The sequence below is a fragment of the Chenopodium album genome, chromosome 1 (assembly GCF_948465745.1).
Source record: "Chenopodium album chromosome 1, dcCheAlbu1.1, whole genome shotgun sequence".
In the NCBI taxonomy this organism is placed as follows: Eukaryota; Viridiplantae; Streptophyta; class Magnoliopsida; order Caryophyllales; family Amaranthaceae; genus Chenopodium; species Chenopodium album.
The window spans coordinates 84,829,069-84,850,401 of record NC_137834.1 but is presented as its reverse complement, the minus strand read 5'-3'; the positions used below and the strand labels follow the sequence as shown (position 1 = coordinate 84,850,401).

Sequence of the window (21,333 nt, the reverse complement as noted above, 5' to 3'; positions counted from 1 at the left end):
ACTATGTATATGGATGATGTTGGATTAATTTTATGAGTGTTAGAGTTTTAAAGTTTTACTATAATTAAAATCTTGTAAGGGTCAAATTATGCATTTACAAATGTGTTGATTGAACTTCCGCAATTTTACAAATACATAGGAAGTACTTTAAAAGGTTGTACACTATACAACAGTAGGTGTTTAGTGGAAAAGAAGTTTGTGGAACAAATTAACAAACACAAATTCATCTTTAATAATCTAAAGTACGCGGTTTACGTAAAATAAACGAACTAAAGATTCGAATAGAATATGGAGTAGAATATTTGAGGATCGGATTTGCATTATAAATATTTTGCATAAAATTTGGTTGTTACAGTAAGAGCTTTTAGTGGAATAACATTCGAACAGCGCTTTTGAGTTGGTGAAAAGCTCATAATAATTATGTTTGTGCTTCTCACAAAATAAACTAAGAATGTTATTTCAGTGATAATATGAAATGGGTCTGGGCAACCCGAATAAAGAGGAGAAGAGTTTGGTCCACAAACAAGGCTTAAGAGTTTCTATACTAGAATCAATTGGCAATAGTAGGGGTAATTTCTCTACATTATAAAGTGGAACCATCTCTCATTTTTTTCTCCAATATAGGACATACACAAGTGGACTACAATGAGTTTCAACAAAGAATTCAACTACATTCTTCAAAGGTGGTGAACTTTCGACACTGTAACTCAATACAAAACTCTCTAGATACATAAACCAGCAGAAAAGGATCGTAGAGTGTGTTGTACATAGGTCGTTTAAACCTATTTAATTATTTATAAGTTATAACGATAAGACCGATTTAAATAATTATTTAATCATGTAGTATGAAGCGTCAGATAGCTAATTTTAAATTGATTAATTATCTAATAAGAAATTAAAAGGAAGCAAATTTGTTTGTTCGTTTTGGCGATCACACTCATAGCTTAGAGCTTGAATATCAAAGTTCAACCAACGAGTTAGAATAAACTTAGAAGAGAATTGTTTCTTTTGTTAGTTCAATTTGGCCTTTGCACATAGCTCAAGTATATCTTAAAAAGGTATTGGCAATTTTTTTGTTGTCTTTCTACAATATTTTAAGAGAAGCTTTTTTTTTCCCCCCTCCAAATAGAACAGCTTTGGAGCATGTTGATCAATTTCTTAAGTCGATCTTATACTGATAAATATTATCTAAGTTCAAATAACAACTAAATACGAGAATTAGGGCTTGGTCACATTTACTGAACTGAACTAATTGGAGCTGAATTGAACTGAACTGAGTTCAAATGTATTTTATGAGAGAGGGAAATTAAGAGCTAAACTGAATTGATTAGAGTTGAACTGAACTGAAATTAAGTAAATGTGAACAGACCCTTAGTTTTAATAAATTCTAATTAAATGAAATAAGATAAGTTCATAACAGGTAATGAAAATTAGTGAATAAAACAAAATGTTAATGGAAGAAGTCATAAAATTTGAATTTCTATGAAAAAAAATACTACAAAGTATGTAATAATTATGATGTCTTCTATATGTCAGTTTGTCAAATTATATGAGCCTTAGAAACCCAAAAATGTAATGTCAACATGTACAATTGAAGTATAGTACATTAACAAACTTGTAAAATCAATCTCCACATTGTGCATATGCATAATTAGTTAATTACTAATTACCAGGTCAAACACAATGTGAATTATCAACTATCACCAAGTCTCCTTGAACCTAACATGTAACAAACTTTAAAAATCAATCTCATCTTTCGGTGCATCCATATAATATTATCCCCTTGTGTTTAAGCAATAATGTTAATTAACGATGATAATCATAATCCAAAAGTGAAGACGACCTTTTCAACGTGGGAAAATTGGGTAATTATTAGTCAAATTATGAAATAATCAAGTAATTATCAAGGCCCAAAAAAGTAGACTTTGGCATAAAACTCGGGCCATTGAAAACATAGATCAAGTATAATGATGACACTCATAGTTTAACATACCATAATTTCTTGACAATCATGTGTGAAAAGTTTTTCATTGATTTAGGACAAAGGAAAAGACGTTCTAAAAAGGTTAAAAATAATATGGTGGAAATGCCTTTCTATAGGACTAATAGGAGTAGGTGGTAAACAGGTTATTAAAAGGGTCATGCATAACCTGCTACTATCCTTTATTTTTGACAAAATAATTTCTGCCCACAAGAATCCTGTTCATGATTGAAATCGTCTTTTGTGGGATCAAATTATAATACTAATTATATTTCATTTACTTGTCCTATTTTTCTATTTAAATTATTGCTTTATTTAATCAAATTTATTATAAAATAAAAAATAAAAAAATCACACTCGCCCCCTTTACATTTTCTAGCATATAATGCTAGGCAAATGATATAATTGGAGACAACGAAAGTATAGAATATGTTTTTGGCTTAAAATGTGTATTGAATTAAATTTACGGCCTGTTCACATTTATTTAATTTCAGTTCAGTATTTAATTTCCCTAAATGTGAATACGTCCTTAATATTGGTTTTTTTTTTTTTTTTTTTTTTTTTTTTTTTTTTTTGTGTGTTTCACCCGGTTCACCTTTTGAGCTAATCCGGATTTGGGGATCGTTTTTGGGTGGTTAAATACCACTCCCCTTCGAATTGTTGTTGCGGGAGATCAAACACGGGTCCTCCGTGCCAATTGTAGTCTCAATCCCCACTACACCAACATCCAATTTGTTATTGGAATTCCCTTTATCTTATACTACGTATAAATTCTAGATATGTAATGAAAGTTGAACCTTTATTCATGAGAGCATACTGGAAATAAGGATGTGGGCATGATATAGTTGTTTTTTCATTTTCCCAAAATTAGAATAAGTCTTTTTGGTTGTTAGTAGTGACCAGCATTGTTTCATTATTTTTAGACGTATTTCTTTGTATTGTTGTGCCTATTATTGTACATATTTAATTATTAATACCTCTGATTATGTCTAAAAAAAGAAAAAAATCATTTATTCAGACAAATCAAAAGTATTACACAATTATTTTTTTTCTTATATATCAAAAATAATTTAAATTATTCCCTAAATTGTGAAAAATTGCAAAATTATGGTTAGAGATGGAGAATTGGATGGAGCGTTGGATGGAGCGTTATAATTATAATAAATTTTAAAAAGTTTACATTAATACATATCTTTAATCTATGTATCGAAAGAGAGTACAAAAAACTGTTAAATCGATCTCTTCAACAAATAAAAGTAGTTTATAGTTTTGATGTATTATGTATATTATACATATGACTTGAAATTAAGGAATGATATTTAGCTCCAAAAATGTGAATGGTTAGCTTTTCGTCCTAATGACTATGTAAAAATGTACCACATTACATTGAGATGCAAAAATTAACTACTCCGTACGACTCTACAAGACTACAAATACTACCTCCGCTAAATGTTATGTGCAACTTTGGGGTATTATTTGTGAGATATAAAATATTCCAAAGTTGCACGTAACATTTAACGGAGGTAGTATGAATTCTGAATTGAAGCAGCTTAGAAAATTACTTTATCCTTATTTATTTGGGCTGGACCATCTCATTGTAATTCATAATGGCAGATCAGATGACAACCTGAAGCTAAAAACATTGAAAAACAAGCAATATTTTTTGGGCCTTTCATAAATAGAAACATGGGCCAATTTTGTACAAAGGCATAAATGGGCTTATAGTATAAACTAACAAGTGTAGTTCCGCTTGTTAAGGTTTCAGCAGCCTATTCATTCGGATCAAGCAAATTTTGTGGCTATTTTACATTCTAATACGTTCGAAACGTTACTTTATTTTCTTCAATCTTCACATACTTACCGTAATAATATTACACTTTGGTTTTTCACACACATATTATCATTTTATAGGATTTAAGCGAGCTAAGGAAAAGAATAGGAGACCGAAACTGGGCAGAGGAGTGAATTATATGGCAATGACACCTGAGCAACTAGCCGCGGCCAATTTGATCAACTCCGACATCAATGAGCTCAAGATCGCTGTGATGACACTCATTCATGATGCTTCTAGACTCGGCGGCACCTCAGGATTTGGAACTCATTTTCTTAGATGGCTAGCCTCTCTTGCTGCTATGTGAGTTTCTATTTTCATTCGCAATTCAATTGCCTATTGACTAGGTACCATATGATCATGTATCATAGTTTGGCTGATGAAATAGAAGTGGCTTCTTGTATTTGCTAACGCAAAATTTTTAATATTTTCAATGCAGTTACTTGTTGATCCTGGATCGCACAAATTGGAGAACCAACATGCTCACATCACTCTTAGTACCATACATATTCCTCAGTCTTCCTTCTGGCCCTTTTTACCTTCTTAGGTTATTCTTCCTTTCCTTCTCTATTACCATCATATAGCACCCTGCTTTCTATAATGGTTTAATTCATCGATCATATAACTAACTCACAAATTACATGCCACAGGGGTGAGGTTGGGAAATGGATTGCTTTTGTCGCGGTTGTGCTAAGGCTATTCTTCCACCGCCGCTTCCCAGGTACATATCATCCTCTAAACTCACACTCCTTATCTGTATCAGCTCATGAAATCATTTACGAAATAACAATTGAACACGTAAAATGTGCAGAATGGTTAGAAATGCCAGGATCACTGATACTATTGTTGGTGGTAGCTCCAGAATTGCTAGCACACAAATTAAAGGATAGTTGGATGGGAGTTGTAATTCTGTTAATCATAGGGTGTTATTTGCTGCAAGAACATATCAGGGCAACTGGTGGTTTAAGAAATTCGTTTACTCAAAGCCATGGAATTTCCAATACGATTGGGCTGCTTCTCTTATTGGCTTACCCAATTTGGTCCATGGTTATTTTCATGATTTAATTTGTTCATCAATTTTTACTTTTTAAATTATACACTGCCATAATTATTACTCCTGTTAAATTTGTGTAATAGGTAATTTAAAGGTTTTCATCCAATTTTCATCAATCCCATTCCATTTTCTTTGGTCCAATTTTTGCTTTCTAATGTCATTCATTATAAATCCTTGAGAAATGATAAATCTATTCCCGTTATATTTATACAAGAATCAATCAACTAAGGGCCTTTTTTGAAAACTAAACTTAGGGCCTGTTCTCGTTGACTGAATTCAGCTGAACTGAACTAAAATAAATATTTTATTAGAGAAGGAAATTAGAGGCTGAACTGAACTGATTGAATTTCAACGTAAGAGAACAGACCCTTAATTGGAGGTGAAATGAATATTAAGAGAAGGAAATTAAGAACCGTACTTATTAGAACTGAATTAAACTAAAAATAATCTGAAGAAAACAGTCTCAAAATTAACATTTAAAAGCATATTCCTCTTTAAATCCGTAATTGTTCAAAACTATTGCAAAGTACAGAGTAGTTTATACAAGAATACTTTACCAACTAAATTAACTAAAAACAATTTGATTAGAACAAAAACTTAACAAACTAAAATTAACCAATTAATACAAGAAAAATGAAGAAATAGAAATATATATTTTGAATATTTTCAATTTAAATTTAAAAGAGCTTTGATGATTGAAAGCGGGGTAAAACGCTCATATTCTATGGGTGTATAGATGAGTCTATCATGCCATTAAAATAGCAATTCAGAACGAGGAATTTTTATAATCACTGCTATTTTACCCCAACTTTGGAAAATTTCTTTAATTCAATTTGTTGCTAACTAATTCCATTATTATTATTGTAACTTTCATTTTAAGTAAAGTAAAATAATGGACCACATTTCTAAACAGTAAAACAAATCCCTACATAATATCCCATCAAATGAAAGCCCATTATTGCTCATCATAGGAAAATCATTATATGGTTTTGTAAACACCTTTTAATACTATATATATATTAACATTATGTTATAATTTATTCATTAATAAAACTATACAATTGAATCAATATTAACTTAAAATTATCAAGATTAAAAATTTCATCCAGGTTGAAAAAGCAGAGAAAGGGGGGAAATTGCAGCTCAAAAGTGCTTGAAAAATAATCATGAATAGCATAGAATAACTACCACTATTCTCATTAATTTAATGAGAGTGTAATTACTTTCTCATCATAGCTGCTTTTGCTTCCCTTTTAAGCCTTCACAAACACCCAGAATAATAATCAATTGAAACAAATATTAATGAAATTGCAAATTAAAAAAAAAAGTTCAAATTTATTTATAAAATTTCATGAAATTAAAATTAAAGAAAAAGAGGGAAGAAATGTATGATTCCTCTCAGACAAATGCCTCGTTTTGTCGTCACAATGTTAAGAATGGATCGGACTCGTCATCTGTTTGTATCATCAATGAGAAATCAACCATTTCTTCTGAAATTTACACCAAATTTTTTTTCCAAAAAACTAACAAACAAATTAAATTCAAACAAATAAAATAGATTATTCAAAAAATATTGAGAAAAATCGAAAACAAAAACAAAATGGATTGAAAATGAAGAGTGAGAAAGGAGGAGAGAGATTGGAAGAGAAATGGAGAAGAAGGAGGAGTAATTATAGGTAAAGTCTAAAAAAAGCGGTGGATATTAGGGTTAAGGATTAGGGTTGAAAGTCAACTACTCATTATTTGGTCTAAGTTAGGCCCAGGCCCAGGCCCATTTACCCACTTGAAGAATTTCCATTCAACCCTCGTCTAATGAAGTAATGATGTGTAATGAGTAGTCACCATGTGTTGTTAAGGGAAAATTAAATGATTAGGGGTTACTTTGATTTGCTTCTAAGGTTTCATGATTTGAGCATGGGGTTAAACATTAAAATTATAAGGAATTTTGAGAGTTTAGGTTAAGATGATTTGAAGCAATGGGAATATTATTGTTAATATTTTTAGTTTTGTTCGTTTTGATTTGTGTTAGAAAGTTAAAAAAAATGGAGTCCTATGAGGGTGGGAGACTTGAATTAGAAGTCGATTATTTGGTTAGCTAGATAACCAAAGTTGAATGGAATTGAATGATTTGTATCGATGTGCCTGGACTTGGTTGTTAATGTCATTATCATTGATTAATTTGATTTTAGTTATATTTACTCAAATAATATCAATTCAAACTTAACAAATAATACAATAAGTACTGATAGTTTGATAGATATCAACTATATATATTTTTTTTTCTCATAGACACTTTGGAATGAAGATTTCCTTATTCTTCCCCCCACTTCCAAATGGCCTAGCCAGCTAATACGGACCAGGTAATGTCAATTAGGTACATTTATGAGAACAATAAAGTATAAAGATAAAAGTCCATGTGCTTTACTTTTTTGGGAAAACGCCTAGACAAAATATTTGACCTACAAGCCTTTATCAAAAATTACAATTTCATTACATTATTTCCTAGTCTGATATACGGAGTACTTCCCCCCAAATTTCTTAGAGCAAATAGTTTATCATATTAGCTTGTTTCATACATGTGTAACATCTTTTAGCTGTGGTGTACCAAAAAAAAAAAAAAAAAAAAAAAAAAAGAAATCTCATTCAACTGTTATCTATTTTTTCAAAAAAAAAAAGCACAATTGAACAATAAGATAATTTTGAAACAAAACCGAATACTTCTCATAAAACAATGAAGGCAAACGTTGCCAATTGTCCTCTTCACCTCTTTGTACAACATGCATAATGTAACACAGCCAGTCCACAAATCATAGCAGTCAGCTACAGTTAAAACCGTTGCAAATTGAAGCCCAAATAATCAATGCCAAAATCAGAAAAATTACTCCTAGGATGATTAGTTTTATTTTGGCATTCTGATACCACATCTTCCTTCTTATCTCTATTGCTCTATTTCTGTACTCAAGAGACTGAAACAACAAAGAATTAACTACATATATTAGCAATTGCACAATCCTTCTAAGAAAAGGCGGTATGTTTTTCACTTTCAAATAGATGGAGTATGATATAAATGAATTACCGAATCATGTAGAGCCTCAGCCTTGTCTACAACAGTGTTTATTTGCTCCCCTCTCTCAATAATCTAGAATACAAAGCAATTAAACAGATAAGCGTTAAACTCAAAACATTGCAATCGTTCAAATCCATTTCCTTCATTAGTCTCAACTTTATTTACCTTGTTTACATTGTCTGTTATGATAACTTGGACCTCGGAAATTTGAGCTTTCACTTTTGCTACCCTATCAATTTCTTCAGCATGATCAACAACCCATTGCATATTTTGCTTCATTATAGGCCTGCTCATTATACCGGAAAAAATAAGCTAACATAAAAGTTATGTTAACTGGAGGAAACACATTTTTTTTTCAAGAAACTTTCTTCCATATTCCTTTATTTGGTTTGTTCAGAAATCAAAATTCAGTTCAAATTAACTTACTGCGTACCAAATTTAATCTAAGTGTTTAGCTTTAGATGTTTAGTTTGGCAAGGACTTAAAAACATACCCAAATTTCTTACTGAGACTTTTTGCAGTGGCAGCATCCCCTTCCCCATGACCATATCTTTTCTTGAAGTCCTGTTTAATTCGGTCAAGAAACTCGAATAGAATCTGTTGTGTTCCCACAGTTTCTCTGGCTACAACACCGTAAACTGCACATTTGGAAAAGAGCATACTTCAGCATAAGCATATTACTTAGAACATACTCCTTATAATCTAACAAATAAATGTTATTTGAAATGTTATGACTACCATATGGTCCATATCCCTCTTCAACTAGGAAATTAAAAGTGTGGCCATCGTATTTCATGGTGAACTTCTTGTGAGGATCAGCAGGGAGATTCTCGAGCCATTGAGCAGCAATGCTCGGTAAGTTGCTAGGCCGGGTGGTGTGCTCAGCCAATATAACCGCCCCTCGAGCTACAAAACTGTATACAATCCATTCTTGACCCATGTTATTATCCCCAAAGTACCAGGATTTGGAGGTTTCGTAGCTTAATCTGCAAGTGGCAAGAAGTTTTAGAAAGAGCTCTGAAAAATACGTACAATATATACCTTGCTATTAACTTTGGCTTGTTTAATCTGTATATATTTGAAGCTGAAATTTCTTTATTAACTTAAAGAAATAATTCTTGAAAAAATCAGATGTTGAAATTGTCTTATTTCAAAATATATCAGCGTTTGGTTAAGAAGACCTTTTCTTTTCCTTCCAAGAAAAAGCATAGATTTAGTTTAATTGACGAGGTTTGTTCAATATTTTGGTCATCTTGACCAAGGAACATCACATACTGGATTCAATATATCGTTAGCATTCTGTTCACGCCATCATGCTATTCACTTTTGAAGACGTTATTTTACATATAAACAATTTGCAACTATATATATGCTAATATGCAAACACACCTGCGGCCTATTTGACAAACAAATATAAATGGGATGAAGTAATAGTGTAATACATTTACTCGCCTTGCAAGGAAAATTATTACTTTGAAATTTCAGAATTATTTCTTTGAAAATTATTCAAGAATAATATTCCAAAGTTTTGATGAACCTTCTTCCCATCTAGAGACAAGTTTGAAATCTAACCCAAAGGAAAGTCTCAATCTTCAGGATTAAATTTAAAACTCCAGATTCTTTTCAAATATACTCATCCTTTTTCAGATTATTTACTCTAAAATTCACCTCAATTATCCTATAGCATTTTTTTTTTTTTGACAAAGATATATAAAATATCAGTTATTTGATCTTTATCATTGAAGGGGATAGCATTTATCTTTTGGGAGGATCAATAATCTACATGTAGTAATTATCTTATTAAAAGTGGTGGTTATACCTACACTGACCAGGACTTCATTCCTAAAAAAAGAAAAAAAGAAAAAAAGAAAATGACAAGGACTTCATTGTGTAAAGTACAAAAACTATTAGAGAAACTACTAGCAATATTAGCCTCAAGTTGTCAATAGAAGAAACCTCTTATCATCGTATGACTCCTATCCTATCTTTTTGTCCAACTCATAACCACAAAATACCCAAACTACCTAGATTAAGCTCTCTTTTTCTCAGTTTTACATAGCACTATAGCAGAGAATAAAGAACCCTTCATGCAACCCTCTAAGAGTCTAAGGTAAATCCTTGAGGCAATTGGCGGCGAAGCAGATGCTGGCCAACCATCTTTCTTCAATGTAGGTTTTGCGTCGAGTTTGATCTGCTACCTTAGATCTCACTTCACGCACATTGCCTCGGTAAGTTGCCTGGATCTCTTATTAGGCACTCTCATTTAATTGAATAAAAATCAAAATCATTTTTAACAAATACAAACTCGTGTGTCCAACCTAGACGTATGATGTGGCTAGATAATAAGAGTTCTTGTTTCAAATCTTACACATTGGTAGAAAGCGTATTACATTTGAATTCGCACAATATTTGTTGTGATGATTTATTGTAAAGGCAAGAAAAAATACATCATTAAGGTTATATTAAAGTTTTTGTAATTTTTGTAAAAATCATTAATTACCTAGTCAATAGCTAAGTATATTATGCCTAAGATAGAGCCTAGAATCATGCCTATTAACAATGCAGAGGTTAAGAGAATGAATATAAATATGAATATTTAGTTGTCTACATACATACTGACATACATAAAGAAATGTGCTTTAGATCATCTTTTTTTTTTTTTTTAGAAAACTAGGGACCCTATACTGCTCCATTGGATTAGTAGACAATAATTCCTTTGGAAATGCAGAGTACCCTGACATTGAATAATACACCATCTTTGTTCCAAATCAGTTGCATTGATATGTTGCATCTGATTCGTGATAGATGGTGACAGACTCATCTTGTGTAGATGATACAAATTCGTTTCGAATATCTAGCAAGTTATTAGATGATTGAGGAAAGTTTTTAACAGTGTGTTTGGATAGGGTAATTTGGAAGGGTAGGGAGGGAAGAGAAAGCGAGGAATTTCGTCCCTATTGTTCCCTCCCTTCCTAATACTTCCAATGTTGATACATTTGGAAGAAAAAAAGCAAAATTTCCTTCCCTTTTGTCCCCTCCCTTCCCTTTCCTTTCTCTGGTCTTTCCTTCTTTTTATTCTGTATTAGAATTTCTAAGTAACCTGTTAAAACACTCACACTAGTGAGCAAAATTTTTTTTGCTCATTCTCTCTCTAGCCACTTTCTCTCTCTTACCAACCATGAGCATTTTTTGTGAGCAAATTTTATCCCACTAGTGAGCAAAAAAAAATTGCTCATCAATCTCTCTCCTACTTTTTCACATACCCCATCAACATTTCTCTCTCTTACACATCACCATATTATTATTAATTATGTTTTGGTTAAATGAAGTTTTAGTGCTACTAATTACAATTATACTATTATTTAACTTAATACAATTATTAAATATTAATTAATAATATTGAATTTTAATCGCTAAACAATTATAAATTATAAATCTCACTAGAAATGGGAGAAGAATAATATAGAGTGTTTTTGTGAATTTTGAAATTATATCAAAATATGTCAAAATGGATCTCTATTTGTAGAGAAAAAAAATTATAACTGTTGATAATTTTTTTTTTTAATTATAAATCGGCCAAAATAACCGTTTTAAATTAATTACCGTTTTAAAACGGTAATATTTGCTGATTGGAAGAAGAAGCTGACAGAGACTTTGGAGAAATGCTGGGCCCCACATAGTTACTATTCATCCTCAAATTTGCTCATAGGATGAGCAAAATCAGAAATGCTCATGAGCATTTTTCAATATGCTCATTGATGGGGAACCATTTTTAACAAATTTGCTCACCATTTTTGCTCATGAGCAAAAAAATGCTCACTGATGTGAGTGCTCTTAGGGTCTGGTGCAGATATAATTTCGCTATACTGAAAGATTGGTTTTTGTTGTATGATGACAGGTAAATTTTACCAACTGCTTCGTATCATTATTGTACATATTTTATAACTTTCTGTCTCATCAAACTGGCAGAAAATGTAATCACTCTAGCAAACAATGTGTTATTAATATTAAGCTACTATTAATTGAACCCACAAGTCACAAGAGATTAAAATGTGATGAGATCTAAGACTTACCTTGAAGACGAGGAACTGGATTGCCAATCAGTGTTCAATGATTTGCATGAAATTTGACTAATGGCAAAGTTCTGCCTTTATCTGAACATATACACCGACAATCTGACAGAGGGTATGAACATAGCTCCACTGAAGTTCCATGACGCTAAACTCCTATATCATCTGACTTGCATAATGAGATGAAGGGATCATTCAAAACCCTGATTTGATCCTACTCTGAAGTTCAGCTTCCTGCTGGTAGGACTGTGCTCTTCTTCACTATTAAGGGACTTCTAACAGTTAAAAAGCCAAAAAGCTACATTGGAAAATTACTTGTCCCATCATATGCTATTTTCTCCAAAGAGGTAGCTATAACTATAACAATTTAGTAGTGTTGCAAGCTCGAGGAGAAATTTGAACAAGAAGAACAACACTTCATCATCCAAGGAGCCAGCGCGTAGTCTTGCCAGGAGCAAGCCTGAGAGCTGGGTGGTGATTCAGGTGTACCAAACTGTACAGTTATCAAGACAAAGGTGCAGAACGATGTGAGTCTGGTGTGATCGAAAGCAACATCACATTTTGTGTATGAAATAATGATGATTGCACTCAATTTGTTACCTTTACCATTTTAAAGGCAGTTTTGATGATCCCAAGGAGAAACTCCAAAAGTTATACAGCCTGTGAATTTGTGATTGTGGTCAAGAAGCCAACTTCTCATCTGAAAAAGCTCATGTCCTGCATCATATCAAAAATCTGTATCAACCATGACTGCTTGCACCAATGGTAAATCGAAACACACCTCTTGAATCTAATCTGTTTAAACCAACAAAAATATTTTGCAATTAAGTCATAAAAATTGAAATTAAATATACAACAGAAGTTTTCCAACCTAAACCACTGTAGCTTTGGTAAGGTCAGGAAAGTGAGAAACAGGGAAGAGGGGGTTAGGATTTTGTACAGAACAGCCCATGGAAATGATTCCATTCTCAGAATCCTTGATATAGATGTAAAATGTATCACGTATATATTCTCACTGTTGTTACAGATTAAGCTCATCACAAGTGCTAAACCAGTTTCTGAAAGCTGGCTGTTTAATTTTTCAGTACTAGCTAAAGAACATGCATTTCATGTTTTACCTGAGGCTAAGACCTATGTTTGAAGCATAAAAACATTATAGTCTTTGCAGCCCTACATGAACAATATGAAAAAATAATCATAATAAATAAATAAGAAAATCATAAAGGCTTCCACATCTTTCAAAATGGCTAGAGGCCTTAGCGAGAGCAAGACAGTCCAGGATTGGACATTGTCAATACCTAGTCCATGATGCAGGCTGTTCACAATACATATGTAAGATGATGGTTTTACACTTTTACCTCCGGTTTTTTGCCTGATGAACTATGTTAATCTCTAATTAGTCTAATAAAACAAATTATGGACTTGATTTTTTTTACCTATTTTCCTTGAAATTGGTTGAATCGTTACCTCTACCGGTCTACCCTGTAATTAGCATCCATATTGAGCATCAATTTCTTCCAGCAGTTGTGCATGCTATGCTCATCAGGGACATAAAGCATATGTCCCTGCTGCTTGACAGCATAATAAGTACGAAGTACATGTCAAACTGAACTTCTAACATCAAAGCAGCTTTGGAGCTCATAGGCCTTGAGATAGATCATGTCCACAGTTCATACACCGTATATTTTGCTACCAGATTTTCAATGAAGTAATCACCAAAAGTCTTGACAAGAGCACAAGCCATCCTTGAAATGGTGAAATCTCAAAGAGTCTCTAACAATTATCTGTATGCCAACAACCTTGGCTGTGAATTTTATGAAATTATGACAGTCACCACATATTCTTAAATTTTTGAACACACGAATTGAAGATTCCCCGTTTAAATTCAGCAACCCAAAAGCAACTGCTAGCTTCTCACTATGGTTGCATAAGACTTCCTCTTTCTCTTCTTGATCCAGATCTTGCAGAACAAAATCAGTATTTGGCAAATACCCAGCCAGTCTGACCTTATATCTGATGTCACTTAAGAATTGGGATATTTTATCACTTTGTTCATTGCTATTATCACCAACAACAAATGAGTAAACCTTGTTCTTGACCTGAATCCAACTACAACCTGGAGGTTTTGATATTCCCTTTTCTTCCATTATTTTCCTATACTTAGAAGCTTCACCCCACAGTTTGCCAGCAACAAAGATGTTTGACAATAAAACATAATTTCCAGGATTGTCAGGTTCAATTTCAAACAGATTCTTGGCAGCGATTCGTGCCAAATCAACATTCTTATACACTCTACAACCACCAAGTAAAGCTCCCCAGGCAGCAGCAGTTGGTTTCATGGGCATATTCTGAATGTATTCATAAGCTTCTTTTAGGCGACCAGCACGACTGAGTACATCAACTAAACTTGAATAATGATCTGCGTCGGGCTCAATAAAGTGATCCCTCATTGAATGAAAAGCTTGAAGACCCTCATCAACAAGTCTTGAGTGACTGCAACCAGAGAGAACCCCTGTAAAAGTTACAGAATTTGGCTTAACCCCATAAGTTATCATATTTTTGAAGAGCAACAAAGCTTCTTCCCCTCTCCCATGCATGGCATTTGCAATAATCATGGTATTCCAAGCTATAGCATCCTTTCTAGGCATCATGTTAAATATCTGACTGGAAATCTCAAGCTCACCGCATTTAGCATACATATAAATCAAGGCTGTTGTGGTAGTCATATCAGCGAAAATCCTATTCCTTAAAATGTATGCATGTATCTCCTTTCCCTTCCTTAAGCTCTCTAAGTTCGAGCATGCAGGTAAAGCACTAGTTAAGGTAATATGATTGGGTTTGAGCCCTTGAACCTGCATTTGGACAAGCAATTCAAGAGCTTGGGTGTTCTCTCCATTTTGAACACAGCCACCAATCACAGTATTCCACGAATCATAGTTTAAGGTGACCCCATGTGTTCTCATTTCACCAAATAGGCCGAGAGCCCTTTCTGATTCTCCATTTAAGAAATACGCCGATAAGATAACATTCCAAGAGACGATATCACGCACAAGCATACTATCAAACACTAATTGAGCCTCTTTCAAACATGAGCAACTTGCATACAAGTCAACAAGCGCACTAGTAACAAATGTATTCTCTCCAAACCCATCTTTCACAACGTACCCATGAATTTGTCTACCTAAATCCAAGCACTTCAATTTAGAACAGGCAGGCAGAATCGAAGACACTGTCACTTCATTCGGCCTTAATCCACTCAACCCCATCTCACGAAACACGATCAAAGCATCCCCAAGAAACCCACAACTGACATAACTCGACAACAATGATGTCCAAGAAATAACATCCTTGACAGGCAACTCATTGAAAACAGACAGAGCACCCTCACAGCACTTACATTTCCCATACATATTAATCAACGCATTTCCCACAGTAAGATCAGACAGAAACCGAAACCTAACAGCATCATCATGAATCTCTTTCGCTTTCGAAATATCAGCAGATGCAGCACAAGCCTTGACAGCTGATAGAAGCAGTATTCTATCTGGCAGCTGAATGTTCTGCTTCCTGAATAAAGTATACAACTTCACTGCTTCATTTGAGTGACCTTGCTTTGTGTAAGCAGAAATCAAGTTTGCCCAAGAATGTAGATTTGGTTCAGGAATTTTATCGAACAGTTGGCGTGCACGACTTAAATCGCCCGAATTTAGAATGGGTTTGAGCAGTTTTTCTCCTAGATGAGGAGAGATGTTAGTGGGTATTTTGAATCGCATAGTTTATAGCTAGAGGAGCGGCAGATTAGAAGAATAGCAGATGAATTTGGCGGGAAAAATCATTGACTATAATGCTTGCTCATAACTGGAATAACGACTTTCAATTTGAATTTTAGTTATTTACAGCGTCTCTCATATGATTTAAATTGCCCACGCGCAACGGCGGAGCCATCTATAGACTATGGCTGGTGGACTCCTGAAAGGTATCAAATGCAATAAAGATGGTAGTAGGTTGTGTCGAGTCGTGTCTCATTTTGAGCCTAAGTGTTTTATTTATGGTTAATAAGGCCTGCGCTATGACTATGTTGTGTTGAAATTTTTATAAGGTGACTCATACACGGCCTAATCATACACGGCCTAAGCCCACGTGTCATTATGTCGTGCTTACATGCCTAAAATAAGTTCAATATTTCACTGTATTTTCTTCATAGAGAATCGTGTTGTGTCTTGTACTGCTTCTCTAAAATAAATGTGGTACACGATCTGACATATATAGTAAATTGTCGTGTTGTGCCTACATCATGTCCATGTAGTGTCATGTTTCCTTCGCGTTGAGTCATGTTGTGCCTCGGATTGGCCTGTTCTAATGCCATCTTTAGGTGCACCGTCTTGTATTGACGTAGATCTGCATTTGGTTACTCGATTGTTGCCACTTTGGATGGGCGAAATTGCAAAATCAGTGTTCTTGCTCAGCTAAATTGATCATTTTAGTGACAGAGCACTTGCCTTGTCTCTTTTCACTCTCTTGTCCTTCTATCCTCAATCTTATAGGTTGTTTATTGTATGATATGAGTTTGATGCTCTATGTTTTTGATGATAGAAATTATTATCTAAGTAACTTGGTATTGAGTTAAATCTTGACTAGGTCGAGATTTTAATTTCAATTAAGCCCTGAAAAGTTCACTCATAAAAATCTCTCTTACACATCATAATCCTTATGGATTTTGTCTAAATTTAAGCCCTCATTTATCCATAATCACCCTTCCTCCTATAGTAGTCTAATAACATACAATATTACATAATATGATTTTGTCAAAACCAAATAACATTGAAAATTTCTACTATCCAATCCCTCAAATTCTCTATGTAAAGTACATATTTTCAATTGTCATCCATTTTGAAATAAAGAGAAGAACATCAATAATATAATCCCAGGGAATCAAAAGTCTACAATGCCTAATTGCCTTTGCATCTCCTTGGACCAAAGAATAAGATTATGGGTACCCTATAAAGTAGAATATATTATGGGTACCCTTAACCACCCAATCAACTAACTTGATCAGCATGAGGTACAACAAAAAGAATGGCTGGTAGCAAGATTTAATATCGTCCTTTGAATTGGCTGCTGCTCATCTGTAATTTGCTCTCATCAACCTCTTTTTAAATGGTCCACTTGGTATTCAAAGATTTTTGTCGCCTAACTTTATATATCTACCAATATTTCTTCATTTTTACTTTGTTAGTGCAACCTTTTTTCTTTTTCTTTGTCTTTCTTATGCATGTATTTTTAATGCTTAATAATGCTCCATGTCTCAATAATCTTGTCATGTGTGCAAAATAAATAATGCAACTATTAAATCGTTGCAACTCAATACAAATCGAAGAATGTATAACGAATACATGATAAAACAAAAGGATAGTACAATTATTTCCTCTATATATATCCCACAAAAGGCAATAATTATCTTTAAAATATTGATTTCTTTCTAAGAAAATCAAACATTTTTTTCACACTACATACATTCAAATATTCCATACAGCATTACTTCATTAGTGATATTTCCCGAATTCCTTATTCACGTGATTTTTGCAGTTGCTTTCACCTTTTACTTAAGCTACTCTCTTAATCTCCGTTTCCACCTTCCGTAACAATATATACTCTAAAATGTAAAAAGTGTGAACTTGTATCTCATTTACACCATTACCCCTACCTTAAATTGCTAGATCCACCCATATATGAAGTACAAGTTCAACCCAATTGTTTAAAACAACCAAAGAAAAAAAATTGTAGGACCAAATGACAGTCCAAAATTCTTAAACACCCCTCTTAAATAGTTAAATGAACATAAATACAATTCTGAATTCTGAAATCAATTAAATCGAATTAATATATTGAATCTCATCATCCCATTCATTCCACATTTCCACACATTTCTCTGCGATTGATTTACACGCTGCTGACGAGTGGTGGGTGAGAACTGAGAAGCTGTTACTTTTAAAAAAAAAAACAAAAAAAACAAAAAAAAAAAAAAAAAAAAAAAAAAAAACTGGGCACTTCACATTTAACACCAAACCATATAGTTTACTTTAAATTTTTTTTTAATAGAAACTGTCAAATAATTTAGGAAAATAAAAATGAGAGAAAAAAAGTATGAAGGAGAAAATTAGTAGGAAGAAGAAGAGAAGAGGAGAGAGAAAATGGTGGATGAAGTGCCAGGATCACTGGGCACCAGCGCAAGTTTAGCTCTTCGATTGGGTCAAATTATGTTTTCCTCTGCTTCCCTCTTTTTCATGTGCCTTGATGTTGATTTCTATGCATATACTGCTTTTTGGTATGATTTTTACTCATTTTTCTTTTATACCCTTTTTAATTTATTCTTTGATTTTGGGGTTTTTATGATTTTGTGTTGGAATTATGATTTTATTAATATGCATGTGATTTTTACAGTTGATTTGATTTCCTCTGTTTTTGTTTATATGTTTTAGTTGATTGCCATCATAGGTTATGAATTTTGTTTGAGAAAGGGTGGAATTGTTTAATTTGTTATGGGAAATCATGGGGTTGTTACATAAAATTCAGTTGAATAAAATTGTTTAATTTATGGTGTTAAATTATGTTGTTTTTTATAACTCCAATTATGACAGAATTGAGCATGGCAATTATATTAATCACTGTAAAATTCATTTTTTTTTTTGAGATTAGGGAACTTCAGAGATTATCATATATGGAAATGAAACCATGTGCCTTGTTGAGGGGTTTGGATGTTGGTTTGGTTGGTTAGTTTATAGGTTTGATCACTTTGATCAATCTTTCAATCATTCACATGCTGATACTGTCATTGATGAATGCTGTGGATTGTTGGGTTAATGTTATTGTGATCACTGATCAGTCCCTAGGCCTCGGTCGCAATTTCGAGGTTAGTTTCTCTTTTAGATGTGTTTGAATAGCTCATAAACCCTAGAGTCTTAGATGGTTCACCAAGCTAATAGTGTGAGAAGCCAAAACTCTCGTTTAGTTATTCCATTTGGAATGCAGACTGTAATCTGCTGTAAGATAACTCTCACAAAATCCTGCGGCCTAAAAAAGCCCGGGCAGATCATGTTCATGTCTGTCCCTAACTGCAGACACATATTACAGGCAGGCTGTATCAGCCAATTTATCACACCCCTTCAGTCCTCTGCTGTGATGTATCTTCAGTCCAATGTTTATTTATAGTTCAAAATCAAGGATGCATCTTGATTGAGTCCCAACCTAGAGTATCTGTACTATACGAGTCGCACTGTCACAGAACAGTCAAGGATGCACCTCAATTAAGCCCCAACCTAACCTCTCGAGCCACACTTTCACATAAAAATATCTTTATGATGCACTAAGGCCACTAATTAGTTCTTGATGTCAGCAAACAGTTTAATTTTTACTTGCGAAGGCATCAATGGAAATTGTATGGACTATGTTTTTGTTATTGCAAACAAGCATTGAATGGACTATGTTTTTGTTATTGCAAACAAGCTCAAAAAGTAAAATACTACCGTACTAGTGGACACAATATGGCTATTATCTGTGCGTAAATGGAGTAGGATTGGGAAGAGGGGCTATTTTGACAGAAAACAGTTAAGAGTGGTGATCAAGAAGGAAATGAGCTTATGAATCTATGATGATCTCATAACTCACAGACTTACATCTAGAGCTATTTGTTTGTATCTTGAGCTAAGACAATAGCCCATCTTGTTGTCAGCAAACAGTTTAATTATACTTTTTTAGTACATATGCTTATTTTGGATTATTGTTTAGTCGTCTGTGTTTTTGTAACTCTGTAATGTTTGAGATCTTTAATTGTTCGAGTATGAGGATTAATGATACAAGAAATTGTGAGTTTATTATTCAAATAGGAAACAGTAATAATTAGATACTAGCATTGATGCATGTTTTGTTTATAACTTTATATTGTTGTTTTGTTTTTGAAGCTTATATTTTAGTCAGTATAGGCTATCTGAAATGATCATAGTCTGAGAACTGAAACCTCAATATTTTGATGCCTACAAGTTCTGTTTACTACTAAAAGGTGCTAGTAAAACTGTAGGAAGTTTGGCCTTGTGGAGTTCCATGTTTTCTCAAGTTTCAGCTGTCTCAGAAAAGTGAGCAGCAAAACTTACACTACAGAGTAGAGTGAAGAATTTACGCTATTTTCTTTTTCTGTTTAGTTAAAGATTCTTTTTGAAAAACTATTGATGGGCATAATTGATGTGCTTGCTACTTCCTTCTTATATATAATGGATCCTGCATTCCTGCTTGTAAACAACGGACTTGATATAAAATTTTGATTTCCGTTGTTTACTTGTCAAAGATGAAGCATAGTTGTCAGCTAGTTTTCTTGCAATGCATGTTAATTGAATTCTTTCTTACTGTTATGCAGCTTCTTAGTAACGGTCATGGGTTTGGTGATTCCGTGGAGTATGACATTGGGGCTAGTTGATGCATATTCTGTCTTTATTAAGAGGCCTTCGCGTCAACCTGGAGTAATGACTGTAATTGTTGTAGGAGATTGGGTAATTCATCTGCACTATTTCATTCCCTTCAATTTATTATCTTGGATTCTAGATTGCAAAGGTAAATGGTAGACATCTTCTTTCTTATGTGTTATCAGGTTTTGTCATTCCTTTCGCTAGGAGCAGCTTGCTCATCTGCAAGTGTTGCACAAATCATGATTGCTGAAAGCATTCCGGCGTGTCCTGTGAAAATCTGCAGTAGATATTCTCTTTCTGCTGCCATGGCTTTCTTGTCTTGGTCTATATCTTTTGCATCATCTCTCTTAAACTTGTGGATCCTTCCTAAATTATGAGTAGTTAATTGTATATAATCCGTAATACAAAGTAGTTTTTTTGGTGCTAAATTATACAAATAGAAACGTTTAAAGAGAAAGAAAGAAGATGGCTACCAAAATTCATGGTGGTATAGGCTTCTTAGCATGATTGTGTCTTGTATACTGTACAGACATTTAGATTGAAATTACAATTATTCTTATAAATTTGATTTTTTTTTTACTTTTTATCATGGACTCTTGAGTAGAGTAGCTGTAGATTTTGGGCCTAGGAATTGATTTTGAGCCCAAAACCTAAAGAAAATTCAATATGATAAAGAGGAAAGCCCAACATAGTCAAACTTCAAAGTAGCATTTGAATTGATCTGGCTAATTGGGGTGAATCTGATATCCTGTTGTCAGATTGTATCAAACAGTACAGGTTTACCCCAAATGAATGGCCCAAAATAATTGAACAATGTTTAAAGTTTTAGACAATGAAGCCTTCACACATTTACCACTACGTACTCAGTCAGTCC

General features: G+C 33.4%; 3 protein-coding genes, 2 non-coding genes and 1 pseudogene across 7 annotated transcripts; 2 read left to right on the top strand and 4 right to left on the bottom strand.

The window, feature by feature from the left end:
* The first annotated feature begins 3,765 nt into the window (after positions 1–3,765).
* On the top strand, positions 3,766–5,084 carry LOC145623993 (cold-regulated 413 plasma membrane protein 2-like). 2 transcript variants are annotated; one of them, XM_081676919.1, is made up of 4 exons: positions 3,819–4,115; positions 4,252–4,359; positions 4,463–4,533; positions 4,624–5,084. In XM_081676919.1, the coding sequence occupies exons 1-4, from the start codon at positions 3,952–3,954 to the stop codon at positions 4,875–4,877; spliced, it is 597 nt and encodes a 198-aa protein (XP_081533045.1). In that variant the 5' UTR covers positions 3,819–3,951; the 3' UTR covers positions 4,878–5,084. The 2 variants fall into 2 exon arrangements, with proteins under 2 accessions (XP_081533053.1, XP_081533045.1); XM_081676927.1 differs by having other exon boundaries at positions 3,766–4,115; positions 4,463–5,084.
* A 492-nt stretch (positions 5,085–5,576) lies between these two features.
* On the bottom strand, positions 5,577–5,667 carry LOC145566689 (small nucleolar RNA snoR8a). Its single transcript, XR_014095473.1, has one exon. It is a non-coding gene; the product is annotated as a small nucleolar RNA snoR8a (small nucleolar RNA).
* A 592-nt stretch (positions 5,668–6,259) lies between these two features.
* LOC145566747 (small nucleolar RNA SNOR75) lies at positions 6,260–6,341 on the bottom strand. The gene has a single exon (XR_014095484.1). It is a non-coding gene; the product is annotated as a small nucleolar RNA SNOR75 (small nucleolar RNA).
* An 804-nt stretch (positions 6,342–7,145) lies between these two features.
* On the bottom strand, positions 7,146–8,987 carry LOC145623986 (vesicle-associated membrane protein 724-like). Its single transcript, XM_081676907.1, has 5 exons — positions 8,672–8,987; positions 8,427–8,571; positions 8,099–8,219; positions 7,943–8,005; positions 7,146–7,832 (listed from the first exon to the last, which is right to left on the bottom strand). Exons 1-5 carry the CDS (start codon positions 8,871–8,873, stop codon positions 7,683–7,685), a joined length of 681 nt encoding a protein of 226 aa, XP_081533033.1. The 5' UTR covers positions 8,874–8,987; the 3' UTR covers positions 7,146–7,682.
* Positions 8,988–9,614: 627 nt separating this feature from the next.
* Positions 9,615–15,892, bottom strand: LOC145623976 (pentatricopeptide repeat-containing protein At1g20230 pseudogene; annotated as a pseudogene). Its single transcript, XR_014110353.1, has 2 exons — positions 13,440–15,892; positions 9,615–12,720 (listed from the first exon to the last, which is right to left on the bottom strand). The product of XR_014110353.1 is annotated as a pentatricopeptide repeat-containing protein At1g20230 pseudogene (transcript).
* A 1,880-nt stretch (positions 15,893–17,772) lies between these two features.
* On the top strand, positions 17,773–21,027 carry LOC145623968 (CASP-like protein 5C1). The gene is made up of 3 exons (XM_081676889.1): positions 17,773–18,328; positions 20,411–20,543; positions 20,642–21,027. The coding sequence occupies exons 1-3, from the start codon at positions 18,195–18,197 to the stop codon at positions 20,834–20,836; spliced, it is 462 nt and encodes a 153-aa protein (XP_081533015.1). The 5' UTR covers positions 17,773–18,194; the 3' UTR covers positions 20,837–21,027.
* Positions 21,028–21,333: the final 306 nt, after the last annotated feature.